Source organism: Chaetodon trifascialis, chromosome 12 (genome assembly GCF_039877785.1).
Source record: "Chaetodon trifascialis isolate fChaTrf1 chromosome 12, fChaTrf1.hap1, whole genome shotgun sequence".
Classification (NCBI taxonomy): domain Eukaryota; kingdom Metazoa; phylum Chordata; class Actinopteri; order Chaetodontiformes; family Chaetodontidae; genus Chaetodon; species Chaetodon trifascialis.
In genome coordinates, this window is record NC_092067.1 from 16717517 (window position 1) to 16734910 (window position 17394).

A 17394-nucleotide genomic window follows, 5' to 3' on the forward strand; every position below is an offset into this window, starting at 1 on the left:
CACCAGGATGATGTCTGATTGATCTAGTAAAAAGGAATGTCTCTAATTCTTTTTGTCTCCTTTGTCTTTGCAAAATCTCCTTTTTGATGTGCAGCTGAGACCATAACCAACGTCCTGGACTTCAAGAGAGAAGCAGGATTATGGCATGGTGTTCTTACTGTGAGTAGTCTTGAAGCCTCCGGTAAAGCTAATATAATCAGATATAGAAGAGATCCATGCTCAGTTTGCTGATAAAAAGTCTGATTTATCTGAGTGACTTCTTCCCCATATCAGTATGTAAATACATTCAAGCTAATGAAGTCCTGAGAAAGGGGCAGAAAGAGCTCATCTCCTACGTCAAGAGGTTGAAACCTCTAAAAATATTCTGTTTTTCCCAACACATACTCAACTGAGCTTTGATTAACTGGTTTCAAAAATGCAGTGGGATTTCCGTTTAAATTCCTAAAATGACACAGCAGCAGCACAAACATGCTTTCATTTATTCTCTTAATGGTAAGTGATAAAATCTTGTCATGACCTGCAGCTTGTTTATATTGACATCATGTAGTTCAAATACACTTCTGACATATTTTGGTGCTGATGTGATGCTTGATGTCTGTTGTCATGGCAGAGTGTTATGAATCGGATGCACGTGATCAGCATACCTTACTCCCTGATGAAAGTCAACCCTCTCTCTTGGATACAGAAGGTTCACACATACAAAGGTGGGGATCAGTCCACTTACGAAGTAGCACACGCACAGGACAGCATAGGTTTTTCACATGAAGTACCTTGAGGAAAATGCTTTGGTAGCTCACTTGATAGTGAAATGATAGTTTTCCAACATTTTAGTTTTGTTCTTAGAGTCTGTAAGCCTGTGTAAGACTAAGTTCAGCTTCCAGAGGGAGTCTGTTTCTCATTACAGCTTTGATTCTTGCATGTGACAGGAGAGGATGGATTAAAGCAATAGTTTATTGGACCATTGATTTCTAGTTCAGCTGTGTTAGCCCGGTGGAGGTCGAGGCCAGGAGGCCCGCTTCACTGAATAAAATTCATCTCCTCTCTTGTTCAAGCTTAGCTGAGTCACCTGTCAGCAACTGAGTCAGGCCGTGTTGCTATTTGCTGTCATATTTTGTGATCTGTGATTGGCTGTCAAGCTGGGTGACAGCGGTGTTGATTGGGTGATTCTATTGTGAGCCTGTCTCTTTGTCTTTGCGTCCCCTGCGCAGCGCGGGTTGCAGTGGTGAAGTCGAGGGACATGCACTGGTCTCTGCTGGCCCAGAGAGACCAGAGAGACATCAGCCTGAGTTCCCTGCGCATGCTCATCGTCGCTGATGGAGCTAATCCATGTGAGGCCACATGCAGATTCTCATTAAATAAAATAACCTTATAAACACCCCGAAGCCACAAGAGATTATCATTGATTTGTTTGTGTTGTGTTGCTTGTATGTCTGTTTGATTACCTCTGTGCGTGTGTGTGTGTTGCCACAGGGTCGATATCCTCCTGCGACGCCTTCCTCAACGTGTTTCAGGCACGTGGGCTGCGACCTGAGGTGATCTGTCCATGTGCCAGTTCTTCAGAGGCTATGACTGTCGCCATCCGCAGGTGAGATGGTGTTACTGCACCTTATTAGAACAAAAGCCACCCGCCGACGCTCTGCACTACAGTGATCCTGCAGGGAGAGGAGGGAGATTTGTGCTTCTTTAACACAGAGAGGAACTGTAGGATTTTACAGCTTTCTGCTGATCAGTCATGGAGAAGAATTAGGATGACAGACGGACTAAAAGCACACGCTTCAAATAGGAAAACTGGCCCTATTTTTAAATTGAGTAGAGAAATGTGAGAGTCTAGAAATGTGGTAATGGATCCAGAATCTGTATCCCACAGATTCACATGGTTGTTATATTCTACCAAAACCACATCTGTCTTCTTTTGAGGTGTCAGTACTGCTGCAATAATGACAAGTCTTTCCATGTGTGTCATTGTGTTTAGTAATACTGAGTGTAATTTACTGCCTATGTCCTGCAGACCTCCAGAAATGGGTGTTCCTCCTCCAGGAAAGGCGGTGCTGTCTATGGGTGGGCTGAGCCACAGTGTGATCCGTGTGGACACAGAGGAGAAACTGTCTGTCCTTACAGTGCAGGATGTGGGACAGGTCATGCCCGGAGGTACAGAACCCTGCGCTGCACATTAACAATTTGCTGCCATTAACGAGTAACATTCTGAAGTTGAAAAACGGAAGTTTCATATCAACTCCAGAGAATGGAGGTTATCAGATCAGATTAGGGGATATTTTCGGAAGTGTTCTGACTTCCACCTGTGTTTATGTCCACATTCAGATATTGTGCAGTGATGCTTTACCTATTGGTGTTAAGTCAAGGTGTTTATGACAGAACATTAGGCAGATTTCAAACAGAATTACAAAGCAATAATCAAATAATCAAATTAAAAAGAATTTTTGCTAAAATGAACTTTCAGTAAAAAATAACTTTTACTTCGTGAAACTTCCTCTTAGACAGTAAAAGATAAGTAGTTTAGATGATAAATCATTGTTCTCAATGTCCCACCTTCCTGTCATCGCTGTTTGTCTCCAGCTGTGGTTTGTGTGGTGCGGGTGGAGGGGACACCCTATCTCTGCCAGACAGATGAGGTTGGAGAGATCTGTGTGAGCTCAGGTAGCACAGGTGTAGCTTACTACGGCCTCCCGGGCATGACCAAGAACGTCTTTGAGGTAAGTGTCTTATTTCACATCTGAGCAGCATTTCAGGTGTGACAAAATATGCTATTCATTTCTTTAAATGCTGTGTTTATGTTTCATCAGTTAATTTAGCATATAATCAATACCTGCTCTGGATGAAACCAGAACATATTAAATTATCAGTTATTAAAGTTATTGCAGTGAAAAGGCTTATGTGTAGACTCATTTTAAGTAAAGACAATGGATGTTACTTCATGTGTTTTGAACAGTGTTGTGTCTTGTCGCAGACCATCCCAGTCATGTCATCTGGGGTTCCCATCAGTGACAGACCCTTTACCAGGACCTCACTGCTGGGCTTTGTGGGACCAGTAAGTTCCAGCTCATTAATGTGCCGTCTTTTAACCTTAATTTACTCTGATGTCTGTCTCTTAGCACAGGCTACATAAGGACATATCTGCTTAAACCTCAAGTAATTTTATTTTCTCATGATTTATCAATCTGTGATATTCAGTGTCATCACACTATCTTTGTGATATTCGCAGTTTCACTCAACTTGTCCCAGTCCCAGGTAAATTGTCAGGTCACTTAAATCACAAAAAATAAGCTTTACAAATATGAAGCCATGCAGATAGTTTTAGTTTCATGTGCTCAGGGTTTGAGGTACAGTATATGGCGCTGAGGCCTCTGCCAGGACCACAATGAAGCTGAAATAGAGCAGGGGAAATTACCTTTGAAAAATTTCAACTGCAGTGTGTCTTTCCAGGAACAATATCCCCATTACTCAGGATAATTCACAGACCTCTCTGTGGTATATACTGCAGGTCCAGTAAAGACTGTTGAGAGGGAGGTGTATTTATTTAAAAACTGCCTCTAGTTGGTAGTTTATATGAACGTCTGTCAGGCTTTTACACTTCAGAGAAGGAGAGAATCATATTTTATGCAGCCGACCTGAGATGAGGGCCAGACCTCACTGACTGAAGCAGAAATTGGGGCGGGATTTTGCTGACAAATGATGATGGTTTTTATTCTCAAGCTAAAAGCAGAGTTCTTTTGCTTTAGGGGCATGTGAGCTCAAGGACATAAAGAGGTGGGTGATCGTTTGCAAGCGCTTGCAAACCTTTTGAGGTCTTATTTTCCAGTGTGTTGGCTGTGTGGATGGACGCTGTACTTAAAATCAGGTAAATGTCAAGATCAACCTGTCTAATGATTTGTGATTTGTATTTCCCAACAGGACAGCCTTGTGTTTGTTGTGGGGAAGATGGACGGGCTGATGGTGGTCAGCGGGCGGAGGCACAATGCTGATGATGTGGTTGCCACAGCACTGGCAGTGGAGCCCATGAAGTTTGTATACAGGGGGAGGTAATTTTAAAATGCTACACTTCTCTACACATCTGTCCTCTCTCATATCAAGAGTCTGTCTATGTGCACTGTTTTCTACCGACAGTGTTACAGTCCAGCCCTAACAGGGTTTGTATGTTGTGTGCTCCAGGATAGCAGTGTTTTCTGTGTCCGTGCTGCATGATGAGAGGATCGTCGTGGTGGCAGAGCAAAGGCCAGACGCCTCAGAGGAAGACAGCTTCCAGTGGATGAGCCGCGTCCTTCAGGTCTTTTTCATATCTTATCACTAAGTCACATCTAATTGATGGACTGTACCTGTGATCTTGCATGTTTTCATGTAAGTGCAAATCAGGTATACTTAGTTAATATTACTCCTGGCGTACACTTTTCTGCACATCACAAGGTTCTACGTTGATTTTCTATCTTCCAGGAAATCATTGGTTTCAGTGTATGTCAGTTCCATATGATGACCAACTTGCAGAGCTTTCAGATTCCTCGGGATAATTTATTACAATGAATATCTCTCAAAGTTGGGATGTTGAGGCATTCTTGAATGCATAAAGAAAGAGGGGCTCAGATGATGCTTTTGCTACGCAGTTTGAGGATATGAAATCTAACAAGCCTTGCTGCATGCTTGAAACATTCATGGTTTGTTGTTAATATGTGAAAAAAAAACCCAACCGCTGTTCTGGTCCAGCTTTGAGTCTTGATTTGGGGTATTTTTTGTCTATATTTTATATGCACGTAAAAGTGATTAGTATAAAAACAAGAATAATAATTATAATAATTGTAATTATAAAAACAAGAATAATTGATAATAAGTGAAAACACTAAACTAAAACTGAACAACAAAGTGCTTGTGTTTTTTCAATTGTTGTAAAATGAAAACAACTTCCTCTGATTCACCAGACAGATTTGCTGATCTCCATTTCTGCTTGTGTTTGCATGTATTACCTTTCTGTTTCCAGGCCATAGACAGCATCCACCAAGTGGGGGTGTACTGCCTGGCTCTGGTGCCTGCTAACACTCTTCCTAAGGCTCCCCTGGGCGGAATCCATATATCTGAGACCAAACAGCGCTTCCTGGAGGGTGCTTTGCATCCCTGCAATGTCCTCATGTGCCCTCACACATGTGTCACCAACCTGCCCAAACCAAGACAAAAACAGCCAGGTAGACCACCTGTCCCAACACAGATCAGGCTTAGAAACAAGTAGCATGAAGACATACTTCTCTAATTTCTTCACTTTTCACTGCTGTGTATATTTTTACGTTGATATGAATGTTGGCCGACATGTATGATATATTGATGAATGTGGTTGTGCTGTACAGAGGTCGGCCCTGCTTCTATGATAGTGGGCAACCTGGTGGCAGGCAAGAGGATAGCACAAGCCTGCGGAAGAGACGTGGCCCAGCTAGAGGACAATGATCAGGCACGTAAGGTAGATAGTCTCCCTCATTTCACCCGATCATCACATACACTGTAGACACAGGTAAGGATCCATGGTGGAGGGAGCGGAGTCTGAAGCACATACAGCTGCTGGAGAGCACATGGTTTTGAGTTCCTGCAAAAAAAGCAGGAATTGTGCAAATCAGATTCCACTTGTGTTACACCCATTACTCTTCTGAGCTTCTCATTTACTGAACCCCATCACATCTGCCATTTCTGATTCATCATAACACAGTTGGTGTCTGACTTTGTGTTTACTCTCATTTCTCTGTAGTTAAACTAGTTTTTCTCTCCTCTATAGTTCCTGTACATACAAGATGTGCTGCAGTGGAGAGCTCAGGCCACTCCAGACCATCCGCTCTTCCTTGTTCTCAATGCCAAGGTACTGCCTTTTTGTCATGGTATATAGAAGTTTGTTTTGTGATGGCAATATATATTGTATCATATAGTGAATTACCTAGAAATTCAACTGAGAAACTGTTTATACAGTGGATAAAACCATTAGATTGTTCTGTCTGTTTTTGGCTAATTCCTTTAACTCCCATTTTCAAAAAAGTTGGTCTTCCATATTGGTTTGCAGCATTGCCTGCAAGGGTCAAATAGCACAACAGGAGCTACTTTGATAGAAATCTCTGCAGGTTGATAAATGATAAGAATGATGAAGGCTAGCCATTGTCCTTGAAATCCTAACTTTTCTATCTGTTAAGTAATATAGCATTGTAGATGAATGAAGCTTGTGTCCTTATCTTGCTCCTCAGGGCACGGTGGCTAGCACAGCTTCTTGTCTACAGCTGCACAAGCGGGCAGAGCGGGTGGCTGCAGCACTGATGGGACGCCTCAACACCGGAGACCATGTAGCACTTGTCTACCCACCAGGTAAGAGACACTCCTGCTGCTGTGCTACTTGTCCTTTTGATCCTCCTCTTTACACTTTGTTTAAAATACTGTATTTTACTTGATTGTGTGCATTTTGTTTACTCTGTTTTTAACTTAATTTGAGTGTTGTTATTATTATTCTTAATATTCTTATTATTATTATTCAGTGGGTTTATTTTCCATCTTATGTGATACACTCTTTGTATTCTAATTTTATATTTGTCTCATTTTTACTATTATTATCAAGTGTTCTATTCTCTCTTATTTTACATTAATTGTGACATTCTATCCCTGTTTTTTATTCAGGAATTGACCTGATTGCCACTTTCTACGGCTGCCTGTATGCTGGCTGTGTGCCAGTTACTGTCAGACCCCCACACCCCCAGAACCTGGCAACCACCCTGCCCACTGTCAAGATGATTGTTGAGGTAAGAGAGAGTCCACTGACCTGCATCAAATTGAATCAGTTGAATCCTCTCTGCACAGCTAGCTTTAAACCATTAAACCTGGTGAATGTACAGAGTAAAAAAAAATACAGTCTTGAAGTCTTGAAAGTCTGGAAACTATTTCATTTTGAAATCAAATATACTCCTTGAAAAATGCTTGATTTTCAACATAATCTGGTGTTTCATCTACACAATCACTCATGAAAAACCAAACATAAAATCAGTGCTGTTAATATCAACAGCTGATAAAATAAACAAAATGCAAATATATATTCTTGCTGTGGATAAAAATTAATTTTGTGAACTCTTAAAAAGTTGCAGTAACCCAGAAAATATACTGAATTATATACAAAGTCAGCTCTGTTCTGTGACAGGTTCTTATATTTCTAATGGCAAATTGCATGAAAGTGATGTAACATGTATGCAGTAATACCTCTGTATCTGTGTGTTAAAGGTCAGTAAATCGGTGTGTATCCTGACTACTCAAGCAATAATGAAGCTGCTGAAATCCAAAGAGGCTGCTGCTGCTGTGGACGTCAAGAGCTGGCCTATGGTGCTGGACACAGGTGAATTATATACACATGCAACACACTGAGGTCCACAGTTTGTGCTCTGGTGTTGCCACAAGAAGAAGAAGGAAGATGTGGTCTGTGATTTCCATGGCTTCTTTTAAAGCTCTCCTACTCTCCCTCCCATCCTCCAGATGATCTCCCCAGGAAGAAGAGTCCCCAGATGTACAAGCCCCCGACCCCAGAGATGTTGGCTTACCTGGACTTCAGTGTGTCCACGACAGGCATCTTAGCAGGGGTCAAAGTAGGTTGAATGTCGGAGGACACATGAGTCATCTGGATACTTACTGTTGATGTCATGTTGGGATGCTACCAGTCTTTCTTTGTTCTTGTTAACAGAACTTCGATAAATCTTAATATTTTACAATCTTCTGTCAGCGCGTAGAAATCATAAAAGAAACTAAAAAAAATGTTTGGATCAGATTAAGTCATTCAAAGAGTGCTTTGTTTTACTGGGCAGCCGTCACATCAAGTTCTCAGTTTCAAGCAACCATCCACACATTGCTGAAGTGAAATAATGGATCCCTAAAAGTTCGAGGAGTTGGTTTAAGTTGGATTTTGTTCCAGGATCCAGTTTGGATGCATCATTTGTGTCTCTGTATGTCATATCATCTCCTCTAGATGTCGCATGCTGCCACCAGTGCCTTGTGTCGCTCCATCAAACTGCAGTGTGAGCTCTACCCCTCCCGGCAGATCGCCATCTGTCTGGACCCCTACTGTGGCCTGGGCTTCGCTCTCTGGTGTCTGTGCAGGTAAACCAGCTTCGCATAAATGACTGGCAGTAAAATCAGAAAACAAATCGTCAGTGTTAAGAGATGGTGGCTAGAACAAACAGTGTGTTATTTTCTGGTGGTATTTTTCTCCATGTATCCACACTCAGCCTCTCTGTTTCTGGTTTCAGTGTGTACTCGGGCCACCAGTCGATCTTGGTTCCCCCTCTGGAGCTGGAGAGCAATGCGTCCCTGTGGCTCGCGGCAGTTAGCCAGTACAAAGTGCGCGTCACCTTCTGCTCATATTCTGTCATGGAGATGTGCACCAAGGGCCTGGGTGCACAGACAGAAGCACTGAGGGTCAGTTTGTCTCTTCAAATGTTGTGTGTTGTCATGAGTAAGCAACAAATTGCAGCATTTTCCTCCACAAAATTTAAAGTTTTCCTTGTGGTGCCGCTGCCACAGCAGCCATGACTGTCGAGTCAGGGTGAAATACTGCTCTGTATCTGTGTGCTGATTACTGTCTGCAGCATGCAGAGTAAAATCTGTATGATAAAAAAGTTCAAGGAGAATCTCATTCAGATGTTCAGGTTTATGATGTGGTCATTTGGCACTCCACCTGATACTGGCCCGTTTGGTGCTTCACAACTTTATTGGCCAGACATTTGATTCTACTGAAATGGAAGCACACTTCTCCCCCTGCACATGATTGATCGATTAAGGAAGCTGTATGTAATGTTAAACTCAAGAAATTAAGCTTCTCGCTCGTGGGCTCGATTAAAACATTCCAAGAAACCTCCTGTATACTTTTTCTGACACCGCTCCTTTGCTGTCTTTCTTTTTCTTTTTTTAGAAATGTTCGCTGTCACGGTCGTCTTTGCAACTTGAGGAACAATATTACATTACTCCTTTAATTACTGTATGTTTTCACACAGTTTACACTTCTTTTTTCTTTTGTCCACCCCCAGTTGCGAAACGTGAACCTGTCTTGCGTGCGTACGTGCATGGTGGTAGCAGAGGAGCGGCCCCGCATAGCACTCACTCAGTCCTTCTCAAAGATCTTCAAGGACTTGGGCCTTTCACCACGAGCCGTCAGCACCACCTTCGGCTGCAGGGTGAATGTAGCAATCTGTTTGCAGGTAAGCAGCTGGTGAAGGACGAAGAGGGTTGGATAGGTTTGGAGTCCATGCCGGTCAGTTTTTTAGGGGCAACACCGGCTGTGAATCCGTTACAGATCGACGTCCAAGAGATCCTTGAAAAATGCAGCTCTTTAAATGAGTGAATGTTAATGATAACATAATGCAGGTGGCTTCTTTTACAGCATAAAAACTGCACAAGAAGTGAGAGGGGCACCGTGGAGGTGATGTGATAGCTGGCAGTTACAGGAAATTGAAATAGTCAGGTAGAATGATTGATGTTTGGAGTCAAGAAACCGGCAAAAGGCAGTAAAAGGTTATCAGATGATTTAATCCATCATTGATAATGTTGCAAGTCGCAAATGAAAGATAACGTTTTTTGTGCAATTAGTTGGTGACAAAGCAAAAAGGTTTTATTTTTTTCCTATACTTCTAAGCAGTTGATGAAATTAATGAAAACTATAGTTTACTCTCCAGTTAATCTTTTACAAGCTTGTTTTATTTTTAACTGTGATAAAGAAAAAGGGCTTCACACTAACTGATCTGAAGGGAAACATACAAATGGCAGAAACACCTTGCTCTGAGTGGCATCTGACTGTTCATCATATTTCTTTTCTCCTGTGGCCCTTCGATATTCTGGTTCATTTATTTCTCCCTATCCCTGGTGATTTTTTTCCGTGTGTGTGTGCATGTGTGTCCACATATATAAATATATATATATATATCTTTATTTATCTGTCCCGCCCTGTCCTGTCAGCCCAACAGGTTAGGGAAACTGGCTGAGCAGGTAACTGTAGGATAAGAGTTGCTATTTGCTCATTGGGCTGCCGCTGGGTCTTTGTGTGTGTGGGTGTGTGTCTACGTGTTCATGTGCGTGTTTTTTGTTTATCTTGCATGGTTTTCGAACATGCTTAACCTCAATTCACCAATTTTTGTCTTGGTTTTCTTTTCCTCTGACGAGCTTCGGCTTTCCTTTACCGCTATTCATTTTAGCCGAGTCTTACCTGTACCAACTGGCTCTTGACTATTGCTTTATGATACATGTGTGTTATATGTGATCTGCCACGACAACCCAGATTCCAGAAAGTTGGGACTCGGTGTAAAACATAAATAAAAACAGAATGCAATCATTTGCAAACAAACTGTATTTTTCAACAATCATGTGTTCACAAAGTGGTGAACCTCGCTCCATCCTCGCTTGTGAATAACTGAGCCTTTTCAGGATGCCCCTTTCATACCAAATCATGACACTATCACCTGTTACCAATGAACCTGTTTACCTGTGGAATGTTCCAAACAGGTGTTTTTGGAGCATTCCACATCTTTCCCAGGCTTTTGTTGCTCCTGTCCCAACGTGTTTGAAACCTGCTGCTTGCATGAAATTCAGAATAAAGAGATATTTACAAAAACCAATGAAGCTGATGATAAACAACTGATCACGTTCAGTTTTATCTGTTTTATACAGCGTCCAAACTTTTTTGGAATCAGAGTTGTACATTATACCATGAGCTAGCAGCATGAACTTTGCCGCGATTAAGTTTATTTGGGAGAACTTGTAAGTTTTTAGTTTAGTTGTTTTTGACAATCCCACTATTCTAACTTTCATTTACAACAATTTGCCACACCTAGTTTTTGTATTAGTTGTAGTAGATGGACTAATTAATTATTGAGTGATTTGTGTAATGAATGCTCTGTTGGTAGTTTTATTTAGTGAGAGAAATCTTTTTATCCTTTCATGCCCCCCCCCCCCCCCCCCTTCAAATTGCTGCATTTTGGAATTAAGCTCCTCATTAACAAATGCTGCACACAGTTTTGACTCTTCAGTTGTATTGGATGAGCCAACATGTTGATCAGGTTCATAAAAGCAAATGTTTGACATTAGTGATTAAGTGTCTTTTAATTAGGCTAATCAGACTTCGGTTTTGAGGCAAAGATTAATCTCTGGATTGAGTTTGAAATGTTTCAAAAACGCTTGGCTCGACATGCCGACCCATTACACTGATTCAGCCACTCTCTCCATTTGGCTTTGACCTCACAGATGACCGTACAGCAACTCATTGCTAGCTTGTGCTCTGGCTGTAAACTGGCAAATGAGTGATGGAAAACATAATATGTTGTGACTAGTCTTACAGCAATAATGATGACAAATCCCAAAACAGAAGGAATCAATATCTGACAACCAGAATCAGTGCTTGAGAAATGGTTCAATTAGATGCGTGGCGGAGCTCGAGACGTTTCATCAAAACTAATGGTGCTCAGTTAGAATTTATCTGGCATTTATGTGACTTTTAAAGACAATAAATATTTGAAGGATATAAACTACACTTCAGTTATAATTTCTTGAAGGCCTCTAATAACTGCCACTGTAGCTTTTGCAGCCTTCTTACACTTTTGTGAAAATAGACCGGCAGCATTGGAGTCAGTTAAACTCTGCAGGTACTGACAGTGTCTGTTGCTACATGGTTGAGTTTTGCCAAAGTCCTAACTATCGTAGCCTGGCTGGTTGGCTTCTGGCTGTCCCCCCACCCCTGCTTTGTCAACAGTTGTACCATAAGCAGCTTCAACGTCCCCTCCACTCAGACAACATACAGCATTAATGTCAGGGCTGTAAGATTCACATTACTGACTCATGTGCCACTGCTGGTTTTTGTCCAGGGCACAGCCGGACCAGACCCCACGACAGTTTATGTGGACATGAGAGCTCTACGGCATGATAGGTAACTATAATTTATCATTTTGATTATCTGTGTTTTCCCTTTAATTTTCCATATGGATTGAACCTGAATACATTCTTCACATCTTGAAATGAAGTTTCCAGTTTTCCCACTTTTTTTATCCATATGTTGAGAAATGGAATGAAAATGGACATGAAATTACTCATTTCCCCCTCTTTGCATTTTCTTCAGGGTACGCCTGGTAGAGAGAGGGTCACCTCACAGCTTGCCACTGATGGAGTCTGGGAAGGTACAGCATCCTGTAAACATGTACTAAAACACTGCTAACAGCTGTGACGCTGTGCTGCTAAAGGGTTGCGCTTTTCTCAAGCTGTCAAGGGATTTCAAGATACATCTGTCTGCTGTTGTAGATCCTCCCGGGAGTGAAGGTGATCATTGCCAACACTGAGACTAAAGGACCCTTGGGAGACTCCCATCTAGGAGAGGTAACTTCATTTGAGGTTTTCAGTGCAGACTTGTTTCACCTGGCTGATCCCCACAATTAGATTGGAGTTTGTGTATTTTCCATGTATACACATAACCAGGTTTCTTTATTAATAGTCAAGTTTTCAACAACATGTGATAATTTTTACTTAATACCAATGGAATCAATTCATTCATTCTCTTTTTGTAGAAATGTTGGATAATGATATGTACTTGATCAAAAGAGCGGCAGATGTGTACAAACACCTGTGTAACAGCTGCCAATTGTCATTATTGTGCTTGTGACAGATCTGGGTGAGCAGTCCTCACAACGCCACAGGCTACTACACAGTTTATGGTGAGGAGGCGCTGCATGCTGACCACTTCAACACCAAGCTGAGCTTCGGCGACACCCAGACCGTCTGGGCGAGGACGGGCTACCTGGGCTTCCTGCGGCGCACTGAGCTGACTGATGCCAGCGGAGGTGAGTATCACCAGCGGTCGCTCTAACTTACAGTCAGTGCATTGCTTTTGGTATAAGCTTCATTTCTTTAACGTATTCGATATAAGCTGATAAATGTGTGACTGTGTGTGCGTGTGTGTCTCAGAGCGGCACGACGCCCTCTATGTGGTCGGCTCTCTTGATGAGACTCTGGAGCTGAGAGGAATGAGGTATCACCCAATTGACATCGAGACCTCTGTTATCCGTTCTCACAAGAGCATAGCTGAATGGTAAGAAAGCTACATCAATTATTGATCAAATATCCATTTTAGACTTGAAATACTCATACATGAATTCTTATCACTAAGTCCTTTTTCCCCCTCCCTCCATGCATCAAACACCTCTTCCTCCTTCCAGTGCTGTGTTCACATGGACCAACCTCCTTGTGGTGGTTGTGGAGCTGGAGGGATCAGAGCAGGAAGCCCTGGACCTGGTGGCCCTGGTCACCAACGTTGTTCTGGAGGAGCACTACCTCATCGTAGGGGTGGTGGTGGTGGTGGACCCTGGCGTCATCCCCATCAACTCCCGAGGGGAGAAGCAACGCATGCACCTCAGAGATGGATTCCTGGCCGACCAGCTGGACCCCATTTATGTGGCCTACAACATGTGAGGGCCCGGCTGCAGGAGGGTTACGCCTCCCTGTGGCTTGACATACAACAGGAGGCAGCTGGACAGTAAAAATGGGGCTCGCGATTGACGCAGGCCCGGTGTCGGTATGGCTTCTGTTGAAGGAAAGCGAGCTGCCCTCTCCTTTCAGCTCACAGAGCGGAAATATGAAAGAGACGTGGATGCAAAACGTCACAGCAAAAATGGAGAGAAATTGCAAGAGAAATAAGATTGACACGAACATCATGTCTGTTTCTCCCTGTGATTTCTTGCCTCAACAAATAACGTTTAAAGGGCATTCTGGTTTTGTTGAAGTGAGTTTTGTATGTATGATAACGGCTGACTCCTTAAACCCAGGACACCCGATAGCAGCCCAGCAGCAGGTTAAGGTATAATATTACACTGTGCCATTAATATAATTTACTTTGTCAATCTCCAAAATTATGAATGTTAGTTGTGTTTGCCATACACTTGTGCCATAGAACAGGAAAGACACCAGTACTCTAACCCTGGTCCACACAAGCTGTAACATGTTTCTGATTAGCGGAGCCTCCTATGCCATTGTCTTTACATCTGTGGGAGCAGCTCTTCAGATTGTGGCTGCACCCTAAAATCAACCCTGATTTTCCTGTTTCAGATCATGTTATTTGCATTAAGCACACAGCAGTGTTGGAGGAGTTGCAGTTAGTGTTATTTGTTGCTCATTCAAACAGTAGTGCTTTAGTTTATAGTGTCAGTAACAGAAACCTTAGAAACGATGATGTGGTTTGACTCAGTCTCGTTCTTTTCTGAATCTAAAACATGTAATATAGTTATTGTTTTATCTGAACAAAAATGCAATATGAGTGATGTGAAAGATGCTTTGAATGACAGCCGACAGTAAGTGCCGATCATTTGAAGTCAGGAGATGGCGAGGAATATAATCGTTGCTTTCGCTGAGCAACGTGCCAAATGATATGAATTAAGCCTTAAGTGTTTTTTCAGACGCCTGTTCCTATCCCAGCTCCTGTTTAACTTAATTTTGTGAAGTTTATCAGCTGTTGGATAAGGATGGAATATGCAGAGGGAGGTTAGGTTTGATAAATCCTGCTCTTATTGCACCCAAAGTCTTGATCTAAGATGAATATACTTGATCCTAACATCAGCCATTACAAACACACACTCCATAGATATTTTTAATGATGTATGTTCCTATTGTCAGTTGTGTTGAATGTGTGTTTTATAGCAAAAGACTGGAAGAAAGAGTAGTTGATATGGGTTTGATGCAGAATGTTATCGCCTCATTTCGAGTGCCACAAGGTTGAATGAGAGTTGAAAAATATTGTTAGTTGCATGTTCCGTATGAGGCAAGTGTCTAATATGCTCGTAATGCCATAACCTCCCACCTTATCACATTGACTTTGTAAAGACTCACGTCACTGTATGTTGCTTCTTTTTTCTATGTGCACATCCCTTCAGAAACAGGCTCCAGCCTGCTGTAAGTATGTACAGGTTTTGTGTAAATTATTAATAGAATGGAGGACACGACAGGAAGCATAACACAATGACTGAATCTGGTATATATGTTAACTTCTCCCTCCCAAACAAAAATTATGTGACGTGTATTCTGGTGTGTGGACATTGGGAAGTGACACGAAAAGCCTTGTAAACATTTTTATAGTCTGAAAGTACAGCAGGAACTGGCCACTTCCAGGGTGAGACGAAGCACACTCCGAGCACAAGGAGGAGACAGCTATGCTCCAGTGACGGCTGAGACGTCACGTCCTCCAGAGCAAACTTTTGTTGTTAACATATGGAAAGATACATTTGTCTGATATATGGTTAGTTGTCATTATTTTCATAACATGATTTCTTAATGAATAAAAAAAGTGATTTTAACTTGACATGTTTGTCTTCGCTGTCAACTGAACATGCAGGCACCCTGTCCAATAAGAATATTCAAACTTTTCTTCTCAAATAATTATTTCCTTTAATGCTACAGTTTGAGGCTCCAGTGACTGCACGCTTAAGTTCAGTGTCAACTGAAGCTTCTTGTAAAAACCACAAACATCCACACAGGTGTGTTCAATACTCTGGCTGATTAAACAGCTGTTCAGGTTGAAGGTGGGAAAACATGAACCACAATTACACTACAGCTTCTGGGATTTGTCACAGAACATTCAAATTCACTGACATTTGTAACTATGCTAAGAAGTAAACATCCAGGTTTGGAATATATCTTTTCTCAGCAGCTTTTATTGGACATTTTTGATGGGACATTTTTCTTTAAGCCCACAAAGTAAATGATTAACTGCATTAAAATCACAAAGGTTTCAGTTACTTTCAGCAACAACATCTTGTGGATGTCGTCTTGTCTAAGGATAAGGTAAGTATATATAAGAAGCATATGATTCCATTCAGTTCAACAAAATCCCATTTAAGTCCAGTATCATCAGTTTTAGTTGTCTCTTCTAACTATGAAGGATGAAGCCCAGAAATAGGTGTTTTTTCAGTCCAATATTAATAATTAAGTTAAAAAGAAATTGATTACAATACAACAGCTGTTTGTTTTTAGACTAAGTGTGTATCAAACATTTCTGCTACGCTTCAGTCACTTCATGTGCTCTGACTATGAGAGAAACGTATGATGACGACAAACAGAAACCAATAACCACCATGACTACATAGAGCCACAAATAATGCAGCCTGTTGCATGCAGTCATTTTGTGGCTCTTCTTTCTATCTATGGAGACTTGCTCTTATGAGGGATAAGTGGGGTTCCTTTTCATCTACAATACAAGGAAAGGTAGTTATAATTACAAATTCACTTGTTATCGTATGACAGTGTCTACCACTGGCTGGCATTTCAATATGACATTTAAAAATATGAGTGCAGTCATCCTTGATTTGATTTTATTATTTTTTTTTATTCCAGAAGGTAAAAGCTGATATAACTGTAACAAAAATGAATTATAGTGACACAATAAATCTAAATTTTCTTTGATATTTGCATTTCCAAAACAAATTTTTACTGTGATTGTATTGATCCTTAGCGAGTAATTATAACAACAAGTATGATAACAAACCATAACAAAGCCATACAGTGACTGCATTAGTCCTCAGTGAGCAGTCCTAAATGTTTACAACATAGCAAAAATATGAAAAAAATTGTAAAAATGAAGAACTTTTATATTTGCATTTTCATAAGAAAGTATCATAGTGATTATATAGGTCATCAGTGAGAAGTTGTAAATATGTACAACTTGGCAAAAAAAAAACGTTGACATTTGCATTTTCATAATAAAGTAATACAGTGATTATATTGGTAATCAGTGAGTAGCTATTAATGTTAACATAGCAAAAACATTGATATTACATCTTCATAACAAAGCATTATGGTGATTATGTTGGTCATCAGTGAGCAGTTATGTCTACAGCGCTGCTAAAAACATTGTGCATTGTTATAATAAAGTAATAAACTGATTTTACTGGTCCTCAGAGAGCAGTGATAAACAAATTGCAAAAAAAAAAACTTTTGACACTCACATTTTCAAAAGAACATATCAGTGATTATATTGATCATCAATGAGTAGTTATAAATGTTAACAACGTTACAAAAAACCTTTGATATCTGCATTTTCATAAGAAAGTAACAGTGATTATGTTGATCATCACTGAGCAGTTATGTTTACCACATTGAAAAAACCCTTTGATATTTCATTTGCATAATAAAGTAACACACTGATTACATCAGTCCTCAGTGAGCAGTCATACATGTTTACAATATTGCAAAAAACCTTTGACATTTAAATCTTTATAAGAAAGTAACATAGTGATATAGGTATCACTGTGTAGTTATAAATGTTTACAACACTGCAAAAAAAAAAAAGATATTGCATTGCATTTTCATAATAAAGTAATATGCTGATTATACTGGTCCTCAGCAAGTAGTCGTAACAACATTAATACA

General features: G+C 40.9%; 2 protein-coding genes across 6 annotated transcripts in view; one reads left to right on the forward strand and one right to left on the reverse strand.

Moving 5' to 3' along the window:
- dip2a (disco-interacting protein 2 homolog A) overlaps window positions 1-15328 on the forward strand; it is an 81160-nt gene extending 65832 nt beyond the window's left edge. The window contains exons 14-39 of one of the 5 annotated variants that reach the window (XM_070975342.1): window positions 95-159; window positions 611-704; window positions 1209-1328; window positions 1471-1585; window positions 2009-2148; window positions 2575-2711; window positions 2966-3046; window positions 3910-4037; window positions 4168-4282; window positions 4985-5186; window positions 5346-5455; window positions 5765-5845; window positions 6222-6339; window positions 6646-6767; window positions 7240-7351; window positions 7489-7598; window positions 7976-8106; window positions 8256-8424; window positions 9033-9203; window positions 9958-9987; window positions 11856-11917; window positions 12107-12164; window positions 12286-12360; window positions 12647-12821; window positions 12946-13069; window positions 13197-15328. In XM_070975342.1, coding sequence (XP_070831443.1) covers window positions 95-159; window positions 611-704; window positions 1209-1328; window positions 1471-1585; window positions 2009-2148; window positions 2575-2711; window positions 2966-3046; window positions 3910-4037; window positions 4168-4282; window positions 4985-5186; window positions 5346-5455; window positions 5765-5845; window positions 6222-6339; window positions 6646-6767; window positions 7240-7351; window positions 7489-7598; window positions 7976-8106; window positions 8256-8424; window positions 9033-9203; window positions 9958-9987; window positions 11856-11917; window positions 12107-12164; window positions 12286-12360; window positions 12647-12821; window positions 12946-13069; window positions 13197-13449 — 3098 coding nt within the window. In that variant the 3' untranslated portion in view covers window positions 13450-15328. Of the gene's footprint in view, window positions 1-94; window positions 160-610; window positions 705-1208; window positions 1329-1470; window positions 1586-2008; window positions 2149-2574; window positions 2712-2965; window positions 3047-3909; window positions 4042-4167; window positions 4283-4984; window positions 5187-5345; window positions 5456-5764; window positions 5846-6221; window positions 6340-6645; window positions 6768-7239; window positions 7352-7488; window positions 7599-7975; window positions 8107-8255; window positions 8425-9032; window positions 9204-9957; window positions 9988-11855; window positions 11918-12106; window positions 12165-12285; window positions 12361-12646; window positions 12822-12945; window positions 13070-13196 lie in introns of those variants that run through there. The other 4 variants (XM_070975343.1, XM_070975344.1, XM_070975345.1 and 1 more) reach the window with 4 other exon arrangements.
- The window catches only part of sacs2 (sacsin molecular chaperone 2), a 199074-nt gene that overhangs the window by 162373 nt on the left and 19307 nt on the right, over window positions 1-17394 (reverse strand). The window lies entirely within an intron of this gene.